This window comes from Polistes dominula, unplaced genomic scaffold (genome assembly GCF_049000335.1).
Source record: "Polistes dominula isolate Pdom_NZ unplaced genomic scaffold, Pdom_raw_medaka contig_82, whole genome shotgun sequence".
Taxonomy (NCBI): Eukaryota; Metazoa; Arthropoda; class Insecta; order Hymenoptera; family Vespidae; genus Polistes; species Polistes dominula.
In genome coordinates this window covers 6914860-6933097 of record NW_028301046.1, presented here as the reverse complement: position 1 = coordinate 6933097, position 18238 = coordinate 6914860, and the positions used below count along the sequence as shown (strand labels likewise).

Here is an 18238-nt window from a genome sequence, read left to right as displayed (position 1 = left end):
AAATAATAAAAACGAAGAAGTAGAAGAAGTAATAAAAGAAAAAAATCATATATCTTGAAATTGATTTATTATAATCCTTACTTGAACGATCTTAGTCATCTCTTGAATATCAATAACGCCATTTCCATCAACGTCATACATCCGGAATGCCCACTTAAGTTTTTCTTCCGGTGTACCGCAGGACGTAACATCGATAGCTAAGAGAAATTCCTGTAACGATAGAACGAAGAAAAAAACGGGCTTTATAATCCTGAAATTCCCTTTTATCGTTTCTTTTCCTTTTTTATCTTATTTTATTTTTATATTTCAATCAGTAAAACGCTTTCTTGATTTCCTCCATTTGAAAAGAAAAATAACAAAAATTCGTTCTAAATGATGGAGGTTTTGAGAATTAAGATGCTAAAGGAGAGGGGAGGGAAAGGAAAGATCGTGCTCTTATAATATCGAGATCATGTCAAGAGAAATAGAAAAATAGAGAAATAGGAAAAAGCAGGGGTGAGCTGGGTTGGCCTGGGGTTGAAAAAGATCGAATGTTCGGGTGAATATCCGAGGAGAAGCGGGAAAGTACGATGGGACACGGGGGTTTGGAGTAGTTGCTCGTTTTTCGGAGTATGTGGGTATTAGTACAAAAGAGTATATAGGTAAAAGTGGGTCAGCTAACGCTCCAAGGTAGATAGTCAACGATGAGAAGGGCTTTGTAGGTAGGGTAAGACTGAGGACAGCGTACATAGAAGGGTGTGTATGAGAAGAGGGGGAAAGGGGGAGGGAGTGGCTTCGCTCTTTGCTCTTTCTGACCTTCGAAGTGTCTCCACTTCTCATATTGACCCAGCAGACACGTCGACCCCTCTAGAATCACCCTTCCTTCTTCCACACATCACTGATTTCGGTCTTACATTGGGGACATGATTCTTTATAAAAGTCGCAAAAAAGTCGTCGAAAAGTACCGACGACTAGGGAGAGAAAAGGGAAAAGGGAAGAAAGAGAAAAAGAAAAGGGTAAAAATAAGGGAGAGAGGGAGAGAGAGAGATTTAGATTGCCCAACCGAAATTACCAAGAGGGTGAGTGAGCATTTCTCGCGACTTTTTGTCTGAGAGAGCATCGACGTCTCTCTTTTTTTCTTTCTTTCTTTCTTTTTTTTTTATCTCTCTGTGTGTGACCGAAATTCCAACAGCAAAAGACTCATTAGTATATATACACACAAGTGTTGTGTATACGTGTGTGTACGTATGTAGATGAAATCGCCTTTTCGTACGTTTCACGTGAATGAACCTTTGATCAATGATTTTACTTTAAGCAGGCATAAGTTATTATCCCCCCCCCTACTTCACCCCACTGTGCTCATAGAATTCCTTTTGATCGAATTATATGCGCGTGAGAGCTTATTGTTTTCGTTTATTTCTTAATTTAAATGTTAACATATTTTTTATTCGTGATGAAATCGATCGTTATTAAAATAATATTTATCCGTTGTCGAATGCTACGTGTCGTTTCGGTAAAATACCCTCGTATACATTTCAATACGAGAAACGATTTTGCTTAGAAATAATAATAACGTGATATATTTCGTTTGAAAAACAAAATATCGTGTGTTATATAGTATTAAAAGAAAAAAAGTGATCAACTTAGTGTTCGCGTCAAAGAATATAGAACTTAACAGTTTATAATAATTCTATTAACTATACGTGATGCTCTATATAATATCTGTTATCTTTTGCCTATGCAACGTCGTATAATAAAAGACACGCACACGCGTTCAAGTAAATGAAATTATCGACGTTCTCTCGTCAATATATATAAAAATATCCCCTTACCTTAAAGTCGATATAACCATTCTTATCCATGTCGAATGTGCGGAATACGTGATCGCAAAATTCTTCCGCATGGCCAGAAGGAAAGAACGTTTTATACATATCCACGAATTTTGCTGGCGTTAATCTGCCGTTAGGACAATCTTGCTGTAATCATAAAAAATAAAATCAAATTTTAAATTAAATGAAATTATAGACACACGCACTCATATATATATATAATATTATTTTTGTTTTAATTGAAATATTAATACAGCAATGTACTCACTTTGAATCCTTTGTACCATTCCTTGATCGTGGTTTCGTCATATCGCGTGCGTGACTTAAGAAATTCCATATCCTCTTTACTCAACTTATCCTTGCTCCCAAAACAACCCATTTTGAAATCTGAAATTAAAACACACGTTACATATTATATTACAAATGTTTCCTAAACACGAGCTTTTCGTTTAAATGAATTTTTCTCAAGTTCTCGATAACGTTCCGCATTGGAAGATTTTTATTCCCACTTAATGCCAACTGTAAAGATAAATTATAAACTAATGGGATAATTATTAAAATTAATTATCGTGTTTACAATACTATAATAATATTCATTCCATTTTATTTTCGTATATATTGTCTCGTTGTTATTATTATATTTAATCTACGTTATTCTTATTGTTGATGATGATAAAATAACGATATTCGAACATCAACAAAATTTTCTTTCTTTGTTGATTTAAAAAAACAAAAAAACATATAGAACAAAATCTATAATTTTAGGGTCTCTCGAATAAAAGTTTTCGATTTGGTTAGTTATACGACCAACGGTGAAAGCGAGTTGTGTATGTCGCAAAGAAGAAACGTACTGTACGTTAGGTTTGGCAGGAAATTACGAAGCTCGCGTGCCTCGCATAGTAATCAAAAGTACATAAGAGGAACGTAATGTCGTAATAAAGAGTCTGGTATACGCCGATAAACTTTAAAAAAAGCAATGCGACGGATGTAAGAAGTAAAAAAAGGAAAGAGAAGAATAAGAGAGAGAAAGAATGGAAAGGGAAAAAGGGAAGAGAATCTATCAACCTTAAAAAGAAGAAGAATTAAATACAAAAATAATTATATACTACGTAGATAATAATGTTCATTACTTTAGGATTATTCTTAAACCACGTTAAAAAAACGAAATAAATAAAAAAAAAAAAAATGAAAAGAAAGAAAAACAGAATAAAGAAGGTAAGAGTAATTAACGACCAAGTTTTAGGGTTTCTCAAAATTGTCACTAAAGGGTTAGGACCTTTTCTTTTTTTTTTTTTTTTTGCATATAAGTACAATCCACTCTCTTGCTTTTTGACTTTAATCTCAAACGTAGAAAACGTCTTCTTACTTATCCTCTCCCTTCGTTCTTTTCTTTTCCCCCTTTTGACTAATTACTAGAGTTTTTTTTTTATAAAATTGAAAACAAAGAAAAAAGAAAAAGAAATAGATTATAAATTTTAAAAGGTTACTTCAAGCCTGCTGGTATCGTTTTAAAAAAAAATTGTACAAACAAAAGGAATGCAAAGGATAAAGATAAAGATAAAGATAAAGATAAAGAAGAGAAGGAAGAGATTTAGGTATAAAAGAAGAAAAAGAAGAAAAAGAAGAAGAAAAAGAATAAAAATAAGAAAAATTTAACTATCGAGAAAGGGTTGTGTTCGTTTACTGGTGATTTGATTTTCTATTAGAAAATAAAAGAACAAAAAAGTGGAAGAAGAGACATAGGATTTAGGAGGAGGGGAAAGAAGAGAGATTGGCAAAAAGGGGGGATGTTAAAATGGGAAGAAAACTATATATATACGTGTACGAGAAGAGAGAGATGGTAGCGTGCGATCTGCATTGGCCGCGCGCACGCAGAGACGCGCAGAGGCCTGGGAACCGCAATCAATATAGCTACAGTTACTCCCACACTGGTATAACACACACGAGTGAATACACACACGAGTTCGAAATACTCATTTTATCGAAAAACAAATTGATAAAGTAGACCCCCACCCCACCCTAAAAAATGACAAAGAAATCGTGTTAAGTATAAAATGTTTTCGTGTGACCTCGATCAGCCTGACGATGATTATAATAATAGCCTCTGGAATTGTGTTATACATTTTTTAACTAACGTCTTTATCATTCGAGATTTACGTATTCCTTTTTTGCATAATAGATCGAACAAAAACAAAATCTACAAATCATATGAGAGAGAGAGAGAAAGAGTACAGGAAATAATATATTGTTTACATGTGTATATATGCGAGGCATACATATTTGCGTATGTATGTATATATGTATGTATTTATGTATGTATTATATATTTGGAAAACATTATAGTATGGATTCGAGAGATAATCCCCGATTATATAAATCCTTTGAACTGTACATTATCCGATTTAGGTACATATATGAGAGCAACGGGTTAACTGCAAATACAAGGGGTGAGTCATATAACGCTTAACATCTTTTGTGGTACGTTAACGATTTGTATATTTGTGAAATATATCGTTAAAGCATTAATAATCGAGTTAATAGAATGTCTATTGAAATCGTGGTTGAAATCTAACGAAATGAATAATAATAATAATAATAATAATAATAATAATAATAATAATAATAAAAATACTAATACTAATAATATACAAAATAAGGATAGAAAAAATATCAGAGTTGCATTAAATGGGACTAGAAAGCGCAAGTTAAAAAAGAAATTGTTGGAATGGAAGTCAAACCAATGACAATTTGAAGGTGAAACAAAACAGGTTGTAGCAGGTTGTTTATAGCAAGATACGTATTACCCAATTAGAAACTTGTGTCATTTGTAACCATTATTCCGACTATGCACACATTCGTTCTTTAGTTGGAAAAGTTTACGAATGCTGTTACGAGTTCTCAATTTTTCTATTTCTTTCTCTTTCTTTCACACTCTTCATTCATCTATCTATCTATTTTTTTAATCCACGTGAGATACCATTACAAAAAAAAAGAATGATATGATCATTTTGATTTACATATATATAAAAAAAAAAGAATGAGGAACACGCGAAGATATAGGATTGATGTGCAACGTATGTTGTTCAATTTGTGTGTTGAATGAAAAATTATGTGTTTGGCATCGAGCCATCGAGTGCGTGTGTTCTTTTTCTATGTTTTCTTTTTTTTCCTTCTTCTTCTTTCTTCTTCTTTCTACCTCTTTCTTTTGTGGGGGGTTAAAAATCTCCTCCACCCCTTCCTCTTACTCCGAAAAAACACGTGCAACTTTACACGATGATGATGATGAGTCAATTCGAATCATTATTTACTGAAACGATTACACATTTATAAAAACACACTTCGTTTGTAATAACATATGCCAGGAGGAGGATAGATATTCGTACAATGAGTACACGTGTACTTAGAATGTATACAGAAAAAAGGGTTGCTCCAAATATCTCTCTCTCTTTTTCTTCTCTTCTTTTTCTTTTGGGTCGATCTCGTCGACCGTATCTTTTTTTTCATCCTTTTCGTCGCGAGTTTTTAATATCGACCTTATTAAAGAACGCGGGCTCGTGTATACAAGAGAAAAAAAGAAAAAGAAAAAAATTTAAAAGAGAAAGAAAGAGATAGAGATATGGTTTAGAAAACAAAATTTCTCATTTATCCTTTACACTTTACTGATTCTGAATATAAAAAAGAAAAAAGGAAAAAAAATCATGCAACGTATCGCACGAACAAAAACACGATATTGGCTGAGACTGAAGAAAAGATCGAAAAAAGGGGGAAAAAATGAGGAAAAGGGACATTTAGAGAGAGAGATACTGCTTCGGGTATGCACACACACACATATACACATCATACATACATACACATACAAACTAGATATACACATACAAACTAGACATACACATATGCCAACGTCGGAGTAGGACTTAATGACAGGATTATCTGATAATGCACGTGCTCGCTTAAGGCGACCATTATGAACATTACACGAAATAAATCGTTCGTATAATTCCTCGTTTTTTTTTGGTTCTTTTTTGCTTCCTCCTTTTCTTCTTCTTCTTCTTCTTCTTTTTCTTTTCCTTCATTTTCTTCTTAAGATTTTTTAAAAAACAAAATAAAGGGAAGAAAAAAGGAAGACAAGAATAAGTTTATTTTTTTTTTATAAAAATTATAATATAGTTATCGTTCTTTAATAATGTTAACTCAAGGGAAATGGAACGAGAAAAAATGGAATTTTCAGCAGTAGCTGAATTAATTCTTTCGATTTATTATCAACGATGAAAATAGAAAATGGCTCATATATTAAAATTGCAAATCTTAACGTCTATATCATTAAGAAGATCTACAAACGAGGACGGATTAAGGATTCCAACGTTGCGCCAGATATTATTCAATCGTACCTTTTACTCGATCCGATATCAATCGTGAGAATATTTTATCATCGTCCTAAGAAAAAAGAAAAAAAAATATCGGTTCTCGTAATATATAGACGAGACGGTTGATTCATTACGATGAAACCACGACGTCAACGTTGTAATCTTAAACGTTCGATCGTTCTTATTTTCCATTTTCGTCCCAATGAAATTCAATTACCTCGTGGATCTTTTTACGATCATTTGGATTCCTTTAACTCTTTCGACGAAGTAACTTATTATATAGTACACGTAATACTTAGACATATATATTTTTTTCCTTGTAGGTTTAAGAAAAGAAGGTAATAGGAAAAGAAAAAAATTAGTATCGTGAACATAAAGTGGACGACAATGAGGAAAATTGAAAAATTCAGTTTATTTAATGTAGAGAGATACGTTTCGTGCGAGCAACGTCAAAAATTTCTTTCTCCCCATCCGACAAGGAAATTGATGCGTCTGTAAATCATTTCGTGGACGCCAAGAAAGAAGATATTATTGTTGTTGAAGAAGAAGGAGGAAGAGGAGTAGTAGAATAAGAAAATAATAAAACACGAAATATACGTGAGAGGAAATGTGATGTATGATTTTAGCACGAAAGTGCGATTTGTCAAAACGTCTTAAATCAAATGAACGTTGTTATTCGCTATGTGTTACGTGAGAAGGGTAAGAAATTTATTGGATTCGTTAATGAAATGTGTTTCATCGCAGATAAAAAAAAAGGCCATGTTTATTTATAACAATTTTCATTTCTATTTCGTTATCACGTTTGATCTTATTAACCGATAATCCACTTTCTCGTCAGCGTTGTTCTATTCCTAAAATTAAAACAAATAATTAATAATACATGCTCTCTAAAGTCATTTTTGTAATTAATCTTTTGATCTCTTAAACAATATATTAATAAACGTAAACGCGTATAAATGTAACTTCAAAGAATACCGCGTGAGACACGTTATTTTACAATTTTTAATTTACATCGCGTGACAATCAAATATTTTATCATCTGGCGTGTTTCCACGCTAGTTAATAGAGAAGACTCTTTACGAAATAAATGATCTAATCATTTTAAGTAAATATATGTCATCGAATATATTCTAAATAAATTAATGTAGAAAAATGCAGAAAAATATTATGAACGTGTAAATAAAAGAAGAAAAATAAAAAAGAGAGACAAAAAGAAATAAAAGCAATAACCGATTATCAATTTATTTATAGAACACACAAAACATTATTATACAATCATATTGTTATTTATTTTATTATTTGAAATAGCGATTATCACACATCATCGTTAAATAAAGCAAAATAGTTATATAGGTTTTTCCTTATCGTTAAATCGTATCATAGAAAACAAATGTAATGGAAGGAGAACAAGAAGGGGCTGTTGTACGTGATTGCGGTCTCTCGAGGAATACAATAGTGTAATGCATCATGTATGACAATAAACTGACAATGAGACGTGATTATCGACTTTTTTTATTTTTAATTGCTACTATTCACAGTCGAATAAAAATCTATATATATATATATATATATAGAGAGAGAGAGAGGGGAATAAAATGAGTGTTGTGATTATTTGAATTTGGTTCACGTTTAACCATTAATAAGACTCTCTAATGTGATCATTCAATCAAAGAAAAAAATATTACTGACTTATTTTTCTTCCTTTTCTAGGACCTTTCAATATAGCAGTACAATAGTTACGATAAATGATATTATACTAAATTAAAATATGTAGATATATAAAATATATTTTTCTATATTAAAATATAGCATTTGAATATTTTGTTATTACATTCCCGTTAATTATTGTCTCACTGACAATATCCTAAATTAAGACTCCTTAAAACCTGTCTAGCGACGCATAATAGAAGGTCGTAAAAATTTAAGTATGATTTTAATACATTCATTTAATTCGTAGTTTACATAATACTCGTAATACCATGAGGGGTCGTAAAAATATTATCTTGGATAAAAGAAAAAAAAGGAAGGGTGAGTATCGCCGAACGACAAAGGTTTGAGAAGCCCTGTTGTTATAGATCGTTAAAAAAATTCTTATCTATCGTGAATCTATAAGAAAGAAGAAAAAGGAAAAAGAAAGGGAAAAAAAGGAGGAAAAATGTATCGTACACTTACCGCTCGTTACGTCGTATCAAATACGAAGGGGAGAGAGTAGCAGACTCTCACTTGTTGGTTATTATTATTATTACTATTATTATTACTATTATTATTACTATTATTATTACTATTATTATTACTATTATTACTATTATTATTATTATTATTATTATTATTATTATTATTATTATTATTATTATTATTATTATTATTAGAATTAAAAGGTAGGGTGAATAGTTATGAGATGGTAGTGGTGTATCACTCTTAAAACAGCGACGTTAACAACTTGTTACAACTACACGCGTCGCGATTCGATCGATGTACAACACACGCGCACTTCACCGTACTATATTAACGATGAAGAAGAAGAAGAAGATGAACAGGAGGTGAAGGAGGACGACGACACAACAACGACGATGACGATGACAATAACAATCCAACAAACGACGACAACTCACACACGCGACGCGAAATATATAAAATGATCTGGTCATTAGGATTTAAAGGTATCACCACCTTTCACAATGAACGTACGAATGAACAATATTTCGATTATTAAACGCACAAACGTTCTTTTTTTCACTTTTCAATTAGTCCTTTTCTCCCCTTATCCCCTGTGTCAAAATTTTATTCTTATAAAATATCTAACGGCGATGAAAATAGTAAAAGAAAGAAAATGAGAAAGAGAGATAAAGAAAGATAAAGAAAGAAATAGAAAATAGATAGAGAAAAGAAGAAGAAAATGTATTTAATATATTTTTTGTTGTGCGCTTTCAAATAAGGGATGATCCTTTAGCAAAGCTAAAAGTCACCCTCCTCATTCTCTCTTCTAATTCCGTTAAAATTTTCTACAAATTCTTTTTTCTTTTTTATTTTTCTTTTCTTTTTCTATACACCTTCACTATTCGAATTCCGTATTGATTGTTCTCCCAGTGTATTATTCATATATACAATTTTCCAATAATACATACTTGACTTTTTATCAGATATTTTTATAAAATCTATTTTAGAAAAAAAAAAACCTTTTAACTATTATTTAAGGTCAGCAATGAGAAAGATTTTGTTGATCGTTCTCGTTTCTTTTTTTTCGTTTCTTTTTCCCCCCTCCCAATGATGTCATGGCTCGATCAACTTCGATGATATTTAAATGATCAAATTAACCCTTGACTTTTGAAGAACATATTTATTTTTTTTAACTTCAGTGTAATGTCAATCTTTGACGTAAAACAGTGTGAGATAAAATTAACTTCCTTTTCAAAATGTTATCTTTTTACTTGTATATATAAATATATATATTTATACATCAAGCGAAAGAAAATATACTACACAGTAACATTAATCTGTTCGCACGTTTACAAAAAATAACACTGTTATAAAGACAAACTACTTTTTTTTCTCCGGCGTTCGATCGCATGACTCTATTAAAAAAAAAAAAAAAAAATGCAACGATATTAGATACAAGTGTATACTGTAAGGATCGTTGGAATTATAAACGCTAAGTAGAAATGTTTAGCAACGATAATGCTGGTTCATTTCGTTGTGAGTTTTATTTTGAAGAAGAGTTATATACATATGTACCACTTGTGTACCTCACAACTCATCCTTGTTTTTTACAGTATTCGAATACATATATACACGAGTAGAAGAAGAAAAAGAGAAAGAGAAAGAGAAAGAGAGAGAGAGAGAAAAGGCAGAGATTAAAAAAAAAAGGATAAGAATTAATTTCGCTTCGTTTATTAAGCCACAATAACGTCATTTACAAAAGATCGAGTTTTTTTTATATTACGACAAAAGAAAAGTGAATGAAAGAGATTTTAAACACAGAAAGAAAAAAAGAGAGAGAATAGGGTAAAAGAAAAGAAAAAAAGAAAAAAACAGAGAAAGGAAAGAAAAAATAGTATTAAAGCGAAAAAAGAAGAATAAAAGTGTTGGAGATAGAAAAAAAAATAACGGCGTTAGAAGTTAAGAAAATTTTTTTTTAGAAAAAGAGAAAGAAAAGGAAATAGAAAATTATGTTGTCTTATCCCCCTTGAAAGTTTCACCCTCTTCTTTCTAACGTGTAACTCCGCGTAGGCGTGTTCGTTTATGCGAACACAAGTACGTGTAAATTCACGTGTTATACTCGCAACTATTAGATGCACATACAAACATATGTTCTCTTGTATCGGCGTAGATGCGTATACATGTGCATAAGAACATGTGTGAATAACACTTATGTATATATTTCACATATGATGTGTGCATATACTTGTATCATATAAACGGTGCTCTCTTTGTTCGTCATTCTAACTCGTACCCTCGTATTAGTAACTAGTAGTTTTATTCAACTTGTTCTACACAAGCACGAACGCCTACGCACAAGTAACATTATATATATTCTTTTTTCTTTTTCTTTTTTTCTATTCCTTTATACATCGTACTTTCCAACTCTGCGTAGGAATCGTAGTATAACGATTAAAAAGGAACAAAAGGAAAATAAAAACAAACAAAGGATAAATAAAACAAAAGCTTCTTGTACTAATAACTCTTTCTCTTTGTCACTCTTACCCTTCCTATCTCTATCTCTCTATTTCTTTTTCACATGCAATAGAAAAAAAATGTAAGTAAAAAAGAAAATAGAACATAGTTGAACGCTTTCTTACGCGTAAATCATAATTAACCTTAACCAACCTCTTTGATATAAGAGAAAAAAAAAGGAAGAAAGAAAAAAAGAGAGGCTTCCTCTTTTTAACTTGAACACCAAGGAGGTCGATCGTGTCGTATGCTGCTAAGAAGACGAAGCGATAATGTCTTTTTTGCGCTTTTTCCCTTCCTCCATCCTTTTACTCTAACTCCTCTCGTGCTCCTTTAATTGTTAACGCTTCGTGCGAGGGCGAGATCGATGCGATGTGGATAAAAGGGAGGAGGTGAGTAGGTGGAGTAGTGCTAAAGGGAAGGAGGTGGAATGACGGATGTAGGAGAAGGTGGGGATAAAGTTTGCACGAGAGAGAGAAAGAGAGAAAACGCTAAGGGTGCCAAGGGTTCGCAGTGCGCGCGCGTGCGACCAAGAGACGAAGAAGACGAAGAAAAAGAAAGAGAGAGAGAGGCACATAGCATATATATAGATATACTGAATATAGAAAAAGAATGAGAGAGGAAAAGATATACATATGTATATAACTAGAAAAGAAGATAAAGATAAATAGATAGATAGAAAAAAAGACAGACAGAGAGAAAATATATATGTGTTGTGTTGTGTGTGATAGACAAACGAATAGAAGATTAGAAAAAGAGAGAGAAAGAGATAGAGCGTGAGAGAAAAAGAAAAAGAGAAAGAGATAGAGATAGAAAAGACACAGATAATGTCAAAAAGTGATATATCTGTAGGAAAATCTCACAGATTCGGCAGGGTCGCGTGTACTTTGTATCGCGTACGAATGCGGCGAAGGTACTGGTTAGAGGTAGGCAAAAGCAAAGGAGCCGAGGCTCTGTCTGCTCGAAGCTGATCCTGCGTGTTAAACGAACCGCCCCCACTTATTCCGCTCCTCCCCTTTTCCAGCAGAAAGAGACACAGAGAAAGAGAGAAAGAGAAAGAAAGAACATACTTATACACACGAATACACATATATACGTAAAAGATAACACCCGAACACATCTAGTCAATGTTCCCTTTCTTCTTCTATCTTCCAACACCGCGAAAGAGGCGCTACCTTCGCGCGTTAACCATTTTCTACCCCCACCGTTGAAATCTATGTTTCTATCACTCTCTATCTCTCTCATTTACTCACTAACTCTCTTTCTTTCTCTCTCTCTCTCTCTCTCTCTCTTGGGCTTGCTTGCTTTTACTATACTATAACTTTAGCTTTTACTCTAACTCTAACTCTAACTCTAACTCTAACTCTAACTCTAACTCTACCTCTACCTCTACCTCTACCTCTACCTCTACCTCTACCTCTACCTCTACCTCTACCTCTACCTCTACCTCTACCTCTACCTCTACCTCTACCTCTACCTCTACCTCTACCTCTACCTCTACCTCTACCTCTACCTCTACCTCTACCTCTACCTCTACCTCTACCTCTACCTCTACCTCTACCTCTACCTCTACCTCTACCTCTACCTCTACCTCTACCTCTACCTCTACCTCTACCTCTACCTCTACCTCTACCTCTACCTCTACCTCTACCTCTACCTCTACCTCTACCTCTACCTCTACCTCTACCTCTACCTCTACCTCTACCTCTACCTCTACCTCTACCTCTACCTCTACCTCTACCTCTACCTCTACCTCTACCTCTACCTCTACCTCTACCTCTACCTCTACCTCTACCTCTACCTCTACCTCTACCTCTACCTCTACCTCTACCTCTACCTCTACCTCTACCTCTACCTCTACCTCTACCTCTACCTCTACCTCTACCTCTACCTCTACCTCTACCTCTACCTCTACCTCTACCTCTACCTCTACCTCTACCTCTACCTCTTTCTGTTTCTCTCGTACTTGCATTTACACATGCGACATTGACGTTTTAACCGTTAACGAGTCCCCGATAGTCATGTCAATTCGAATCCAACAGTTGTAGTATCCTTAATAGTAGGAGCAAACATCAACTGACAAGCTCGTGGAAAATGGATCTGAATGAGTTTCCCGAGAAAACGTCGTGGCTACTATCAACAAACGGCGAAATAGATTGTTTTTCTCTCTCTAAGAAAAAAAAATACGGTTTAAACGATAGACGATTTATATACGGTTTGGTGAAAGAGAGGAGATGGGTGGTACTGAATTCATTGAGATTGATCATTTTTCTAAATTCTCTCGTACTATTTTCTTCCTTTTCTTCTTTCTGAAATGAAACTTCTTAGACGACAGTTACGATAAAATGTTATAAAACGACATAAAAAGAGAGAGAGAGAGAGAGAGAGAGAGAGATTCAGTTTATATTATATCTAATAAAATACAAATAATGCAAAATACATTTGTTTCAAAATGATATATCCGAATATTAAACAATTTCGATCTGATATTTCATTAAATAAAAATAACAAAAATTCAAAGTTATGACTGTAAAAATGTATTTTATTTTATTACTTTTTATTATTATTTAATTACGTATTTAAAAAATGTATTTTAATTTAAACAGTTCAAAATATTAGCAGAGTACGTTAAAGTGTTCGATATACCTTAAATAATAAATAATTAATCGAAAGAAACGTTTATTGTAATTGAAAAATATGTAGTATAAGTTCGACGCCACTGTTCTCTTCAAAATCTTCCGTTAGAAGGCTCGAAGTTTTCTATAAAAGTCGATCAAATTTCTTTTATTGATTTTTGTTTATATGACTTTCTGAAGGCTGTATATGTATACGGAAAATAATATTCCTACAATAAATAGAATTTCCTTATTTGGAAAAACATATAAACACAAATCAATAAAAGAAATTTAATCAACTTTTATAGAAGACAACGGAACAGTCTAACTGTAGATTTCGAAGAGGAAGGTTCGTCGAACTTATATTCCATACTTTTAAACTACAATATACATTTTTTTCGATTAATTAATAATTAATTAAACTATATCGCACACTCTAACGTACTCTACTAATATATTGAATTGTTTAAACTAAAATATATTTTTTTATTTGTTTTTTTACAGTGATAACTTTGAGTTTCTTATTTTTATCTAATGAAATATTAGGATCAAAATTGTTTAATATTCGAAGTACATTAATAAATGTGTCATTTTTAAACAAATGTATTTTGCATTATTATTCTTACTGTTTTAAGGAACACCCACCGTATTTATGAATCAATTGATTATTTTATACATGTGATAATACGAGTTTCACTTTTATCGTGCTTGGAGACCATGCACGTTATTTTTTCCTTTTTATTAAGATCATCATTGGTTGGTTGATGGATCGAATCCTGTCTCGATATCACTAGAATTATTTATGGTTGATCGGTTGATTGGCAATTTTTTTAACGAGGGAATAAAAATCTTGAAAGAAAAGGGGGTTGTTGAAACCTTGACAATTTAATCGTTACTACTTAAGGAAAAATAAAGATTTCTGATACGGATAAAACAATAATGTTAGATGCAAGCATTTTACATTTACACACGCGAAACCAAAAACTTTCAAGGGTACGAAATATATGTATATATATGTGGCTCGAAAAGGAATAGGAATCGAAATGGCAAATGCAGAAAAGCAGTAAGTCAAGGACAAAAGAGAATCTTGAAGGAATGAATATTTAGAGACGAAATCCTTTTCTATTTCGTTTTCAATATCTTCTTTTTCTATCTTTTTATATATTGGATTAAAGACAAATTTTTCTTCGTATTTTCCAGGAAAATGGATTTAACTAGATTTGGCAATACTTTTGTGTGAGTTTTGAAGCTGACACATCGCAAAGTAATTTAAAAAAAAAGTTGCGCGTATTTGATTTAATGAACTTAATTAAAAATATTTAAAAAAGACCTCGTTTAACTTTTGCATTAAAATACTGAGGAACTTGTTCACCCAATCCAATATTTAATCCTTTATCCTCTATTATTTTTCTCTTTTTTTTTGCAAAAAGAACTTGAAACGATCGTAATCATTTAATAAAAAATAAATTCTTCTTTTTCTACGAATTTATAACAAGAAGAATAGAACTTTTTTGTGCAATAAGCGATTTAATTCAAAAATAAAAATTGGAATGAAGAAAATGTTGAAGAGAATGAAATTAAACGATAAGTTCTTTGATACGACAAACGAAATTAGATTATTCAATATGGTGGAAACAAAAAGATAAAGGTAAACTTTCCGCAGATAGTGTGTGTGTGTGTGAGTCAATGGTCCAAAAATAACAGCTATTTTAAGGTATACACAACGGTGCTGAAAAATGAGAATAAGCGAGAAGAAAAATTCGTTGAAAAATATTATATATCCAGTGGAAGATGGAGAAGATTTTGTGTGCTGCTCCTAGAGGAAGACTTCTTATCCCTTTCCAATGGCGTCTGAAAATATTGGGTCGTACTAAATTTCGCCATAATTTTATAAGGCAAACTGATACGATGTAAAATCTAACATCAATTTATATTAATTAAAAAATTTATAAACATTTTCAAGATTGATATCAATCGTTAATTTCTTTTTAAATTTCGGTTCAAAATAGTATATTCCGAAAATAATTTTTGTTTAACCTTCGATGTATAGTACAATGCAACATTGTCGAATATTCTGTAGATTCGCATCAATGAAGGATCAGAACAGAAGCTTTGAAAAAAATATGTACGACGAACATACAGATATAAATACAAGGGCGATACAAGCATAAGCTCGAAGTTTTCCAAATAGCAGTTTTATTCCAATTCGTTCGTTCGAAAAAAAACAAGGTCGAGATGTCTCTCGTTTTTTCTTTTTTTTTTTTTTTTTTGCTATTTTCAGGTTATATTAGCGAAGTGCAGTTAAAATATACCGCATTCGCATTTTAGTCACGTTCGATCGGTACAAACGTAAATCAATAGAATTGCGTTGATATGTTGATATATATACAATATGAAATATTAATAAAATATATTGTTTTAGGTCAGATAAAAATATGAAAGCATACTAAATGTTATGTTATAAATATAAATAAATACTAAGTGTAGATAATCTCACCTTACTGGTTATCAGCATCGTTGCATGTAACATAATTGACTTCCTGAAACAAATGTATAAATTATGTTGGTACTCTTTCCAACATATATTGATTTTGCATAAACATACTTAAACTTTATTTTAAATTATTATATATATAATAAAATGTATATTATTATATATATATAATAATATATATTATATATAAATGCCAATGCTTTTATTGATTCTCTAAGAAGACACAAGAATTGGTAAATTCAAGTGTTCATTCCTCTGAAAGTTAATATTAGCCATAATGAAACTATTGGCAATCATCAACATCTGGCTACTACCAAATTTTACATCAAGCAACTATTTTCAAACATAATGAGTTAGAAATTAGCTTTCCAAGAGAATCTGGCTGTGCCTACGAATAGCATTCAAGTAAATACATTACATTGGAAGAATCGCAAAGAAATGTTTCAATGTTACAAAGGAGTCATTTAAAAGAAGATTGATTTAACCCACTTAAAATAATGACTGCATCGTGTATTGTACCATAAATATTTGCAGGATTAAATAAAAAAAATAAAAAAAAGATAAAGAAAAAAAAGGAAGATTAAAGAAAAGAATCTCGTTGGTATAACAATGTTAAACTTCCTTGCAAGAATAATTGAAAAAAAAAATGTCTACCTTTTTTGATAAAAATAGATTTAAAACAGGAAACGCGTTTTGTAATCAGGTCTTGTCGATTAAATGAAGAACGACCAAAAAAGGAACAGCTTGTTAAAATGAAATAAGATAAAATATATAATAGATATATGATATAAAGGGTGAGATAAAATTCGCTTTTTTTTAGAAAAGTTTTTACATAAAGACTAACCTTTCCGAGTTGTGTTCCTTTATATGTAAATTTGTAATTAAACTATATGAATTGCGTATTGAGTATAATGGATACCAATTGAAACAAATTATGTGAATAACACATAAAATGAATAGTTTATTTAGATGTTATTTTAAAAGGAAAGCGACTTTGATCTCAGGCTGCATTTTCTATTTGAACTTACGGACAAAATGAGGTCACGTCCAGAGATAACAAGGACGCATTTGAGAATAGGTCGATGTTATTGGTACACTTTGTAGACCGCATGGCCGGTAAACGTCAAACGTTTTACGTTACGTTACGCATTATTGCTGTCGCCGCCTCCGCCTCTTCCTCCTCCTCCTCCTCCAACACCTTCGCCACCGCCTCCGCCTCCACCATCACCGTAGTCACCATCAACAACTACCATCATCCATCCATTCCATCCATCCGCCTTCACTTTTTCCTACGTCGTCGCTACCACCATCACAACCATCGTCTCCTTCGTTATCATTATTGCATCGTCGAGGCTTATATTTTTTTTTACTCTTCTTTTCATGTTTAAATACACGCGCGAGGAGACACTCACTCTCGACCTTCTTCCGAAATAAGACCGGAACAATTGGACTATTCACAGAGGTGCTGTTTCTCTTATTTCTTCCCCTTGTAAATGATTTCTTTTCGCGTACAGCAAATTAATATGGCAAAAAGGTGCTACGCAATTTTATCAAAGCACATCCATTTTATAATTTTATTTATCGCATATATCACACGTAGTATACGTAGTAGGATATTCGTACGTTCTATCTATCTCTCTCTCTCTCTTTCATATGCATACATACACATTACATATAATAATATACTTACTTATATTACACACTGTAAGCTCACGCATTCTCTCTCTCTCTCTCTCTCTCTCTCTCTTTCGCACTCACCCCTACCCCTGCCGCTCCCTTACTTTTCTCCTCTCACCTATAGCGCATCACGCAGCACTATAATACGCGCGCGCACTCATCCGCTTTTGCTTTTCAATGATATTCTATCCATCTTTGGAAATAATATTCATACCTGTGTATCTTTTCAATGATTTTCTACGCGTTAATAATAAATATTAATCGCCGACTAACCTCTCTATTATCGCGATAAACTGTACGTACGTACGAGCGAATTTTGAAGTTCTACGACCGAACGATTCTCGCGTACGATGATTTTCTGACACCAAACAATTAATAGGATGAAAAATTAAGGGTGAAAAATGATCGTAAATATATCTTACTGACCTATGTCTCGCCCGTCAATCTGTCGTCACGATTACTAAACGAATTCAAAACATTTCCGCGATACTGGCTTCTGCAGACATCACGACGGCAGCCATATTGAAATCCCGATTCCGCGGAACATCGACAAAGCGTTTAAACTAGAGTTCAAACCGTATTGGTTGATACCGACATGGCGCTTGGAACATT

General features: G+C 32.5%; 2 protein-coding genes across 8 annotated transcripts in view; both read right to left on the bottom strand.

Moving 5' to 3' along the window:
• The window catches only part of LOC107068143 (neuronal calcium sensor 2), a 29098-nt gene extending 10910 nt beyond the window's left edge, over positions 1 to 18188 (bottom strand). Inside the window, exons 1-5 of one of the 5 annotated variants that reach the window (XM_015324264.2) lie at positions 16978 to 17623; positions 15953 to 15995; positions 2077 to 2195; positions 1812 to 1955; positions 82 to 210 (exon numbers count right to left, since the gene is read on the bottom strand). In XM_015324264.2, the coding sequence (XP_015179750.1) occupies positions 82 to 210; positions 1812 to 1955; positions 2077 to 2187 (384 nt within the window). In that variant the 5' untranslated portion in view covers positions 2188 to 2195; positions 15953 to 15995; positions 16978 to 17623. Of the gene's footprint in view, positions 1 to 81; positions 211 to 1811; positions 1956 to 2076; positions 2196 to 2659; positions 3156 to 8344; positions 8941 to 11703; positions 11845 to 15952; positions 15996 to 16977; positions 17624 to 18052 lie in introns of those variants that run through there. The other 4 variants (XM_089175295.1, XM_015324269.2, XM_015324266.2 and 1 more) reach the window with 4 other exon arrangements.
• Positions 1 to 18190, bottom strand: part of Nca (neurocalcin homolog) — a 33559-nt gene extending 15369 nt beyond the window's left edge. Inside the window, exon 1 of one of the 3 annotated variants that reach the window (XM_015324262.2) lies at positions 18053 to 18190. The gene's annotated coding sequence lies outside the window, so the exon portion shown is untranslated. The other 2 variants (XM_089175294.1, XM_015324263.2) reach the window with 2 other exon arrangements.
• Positions 18191 to 18238: the final 48 nt, after the last annotated feature.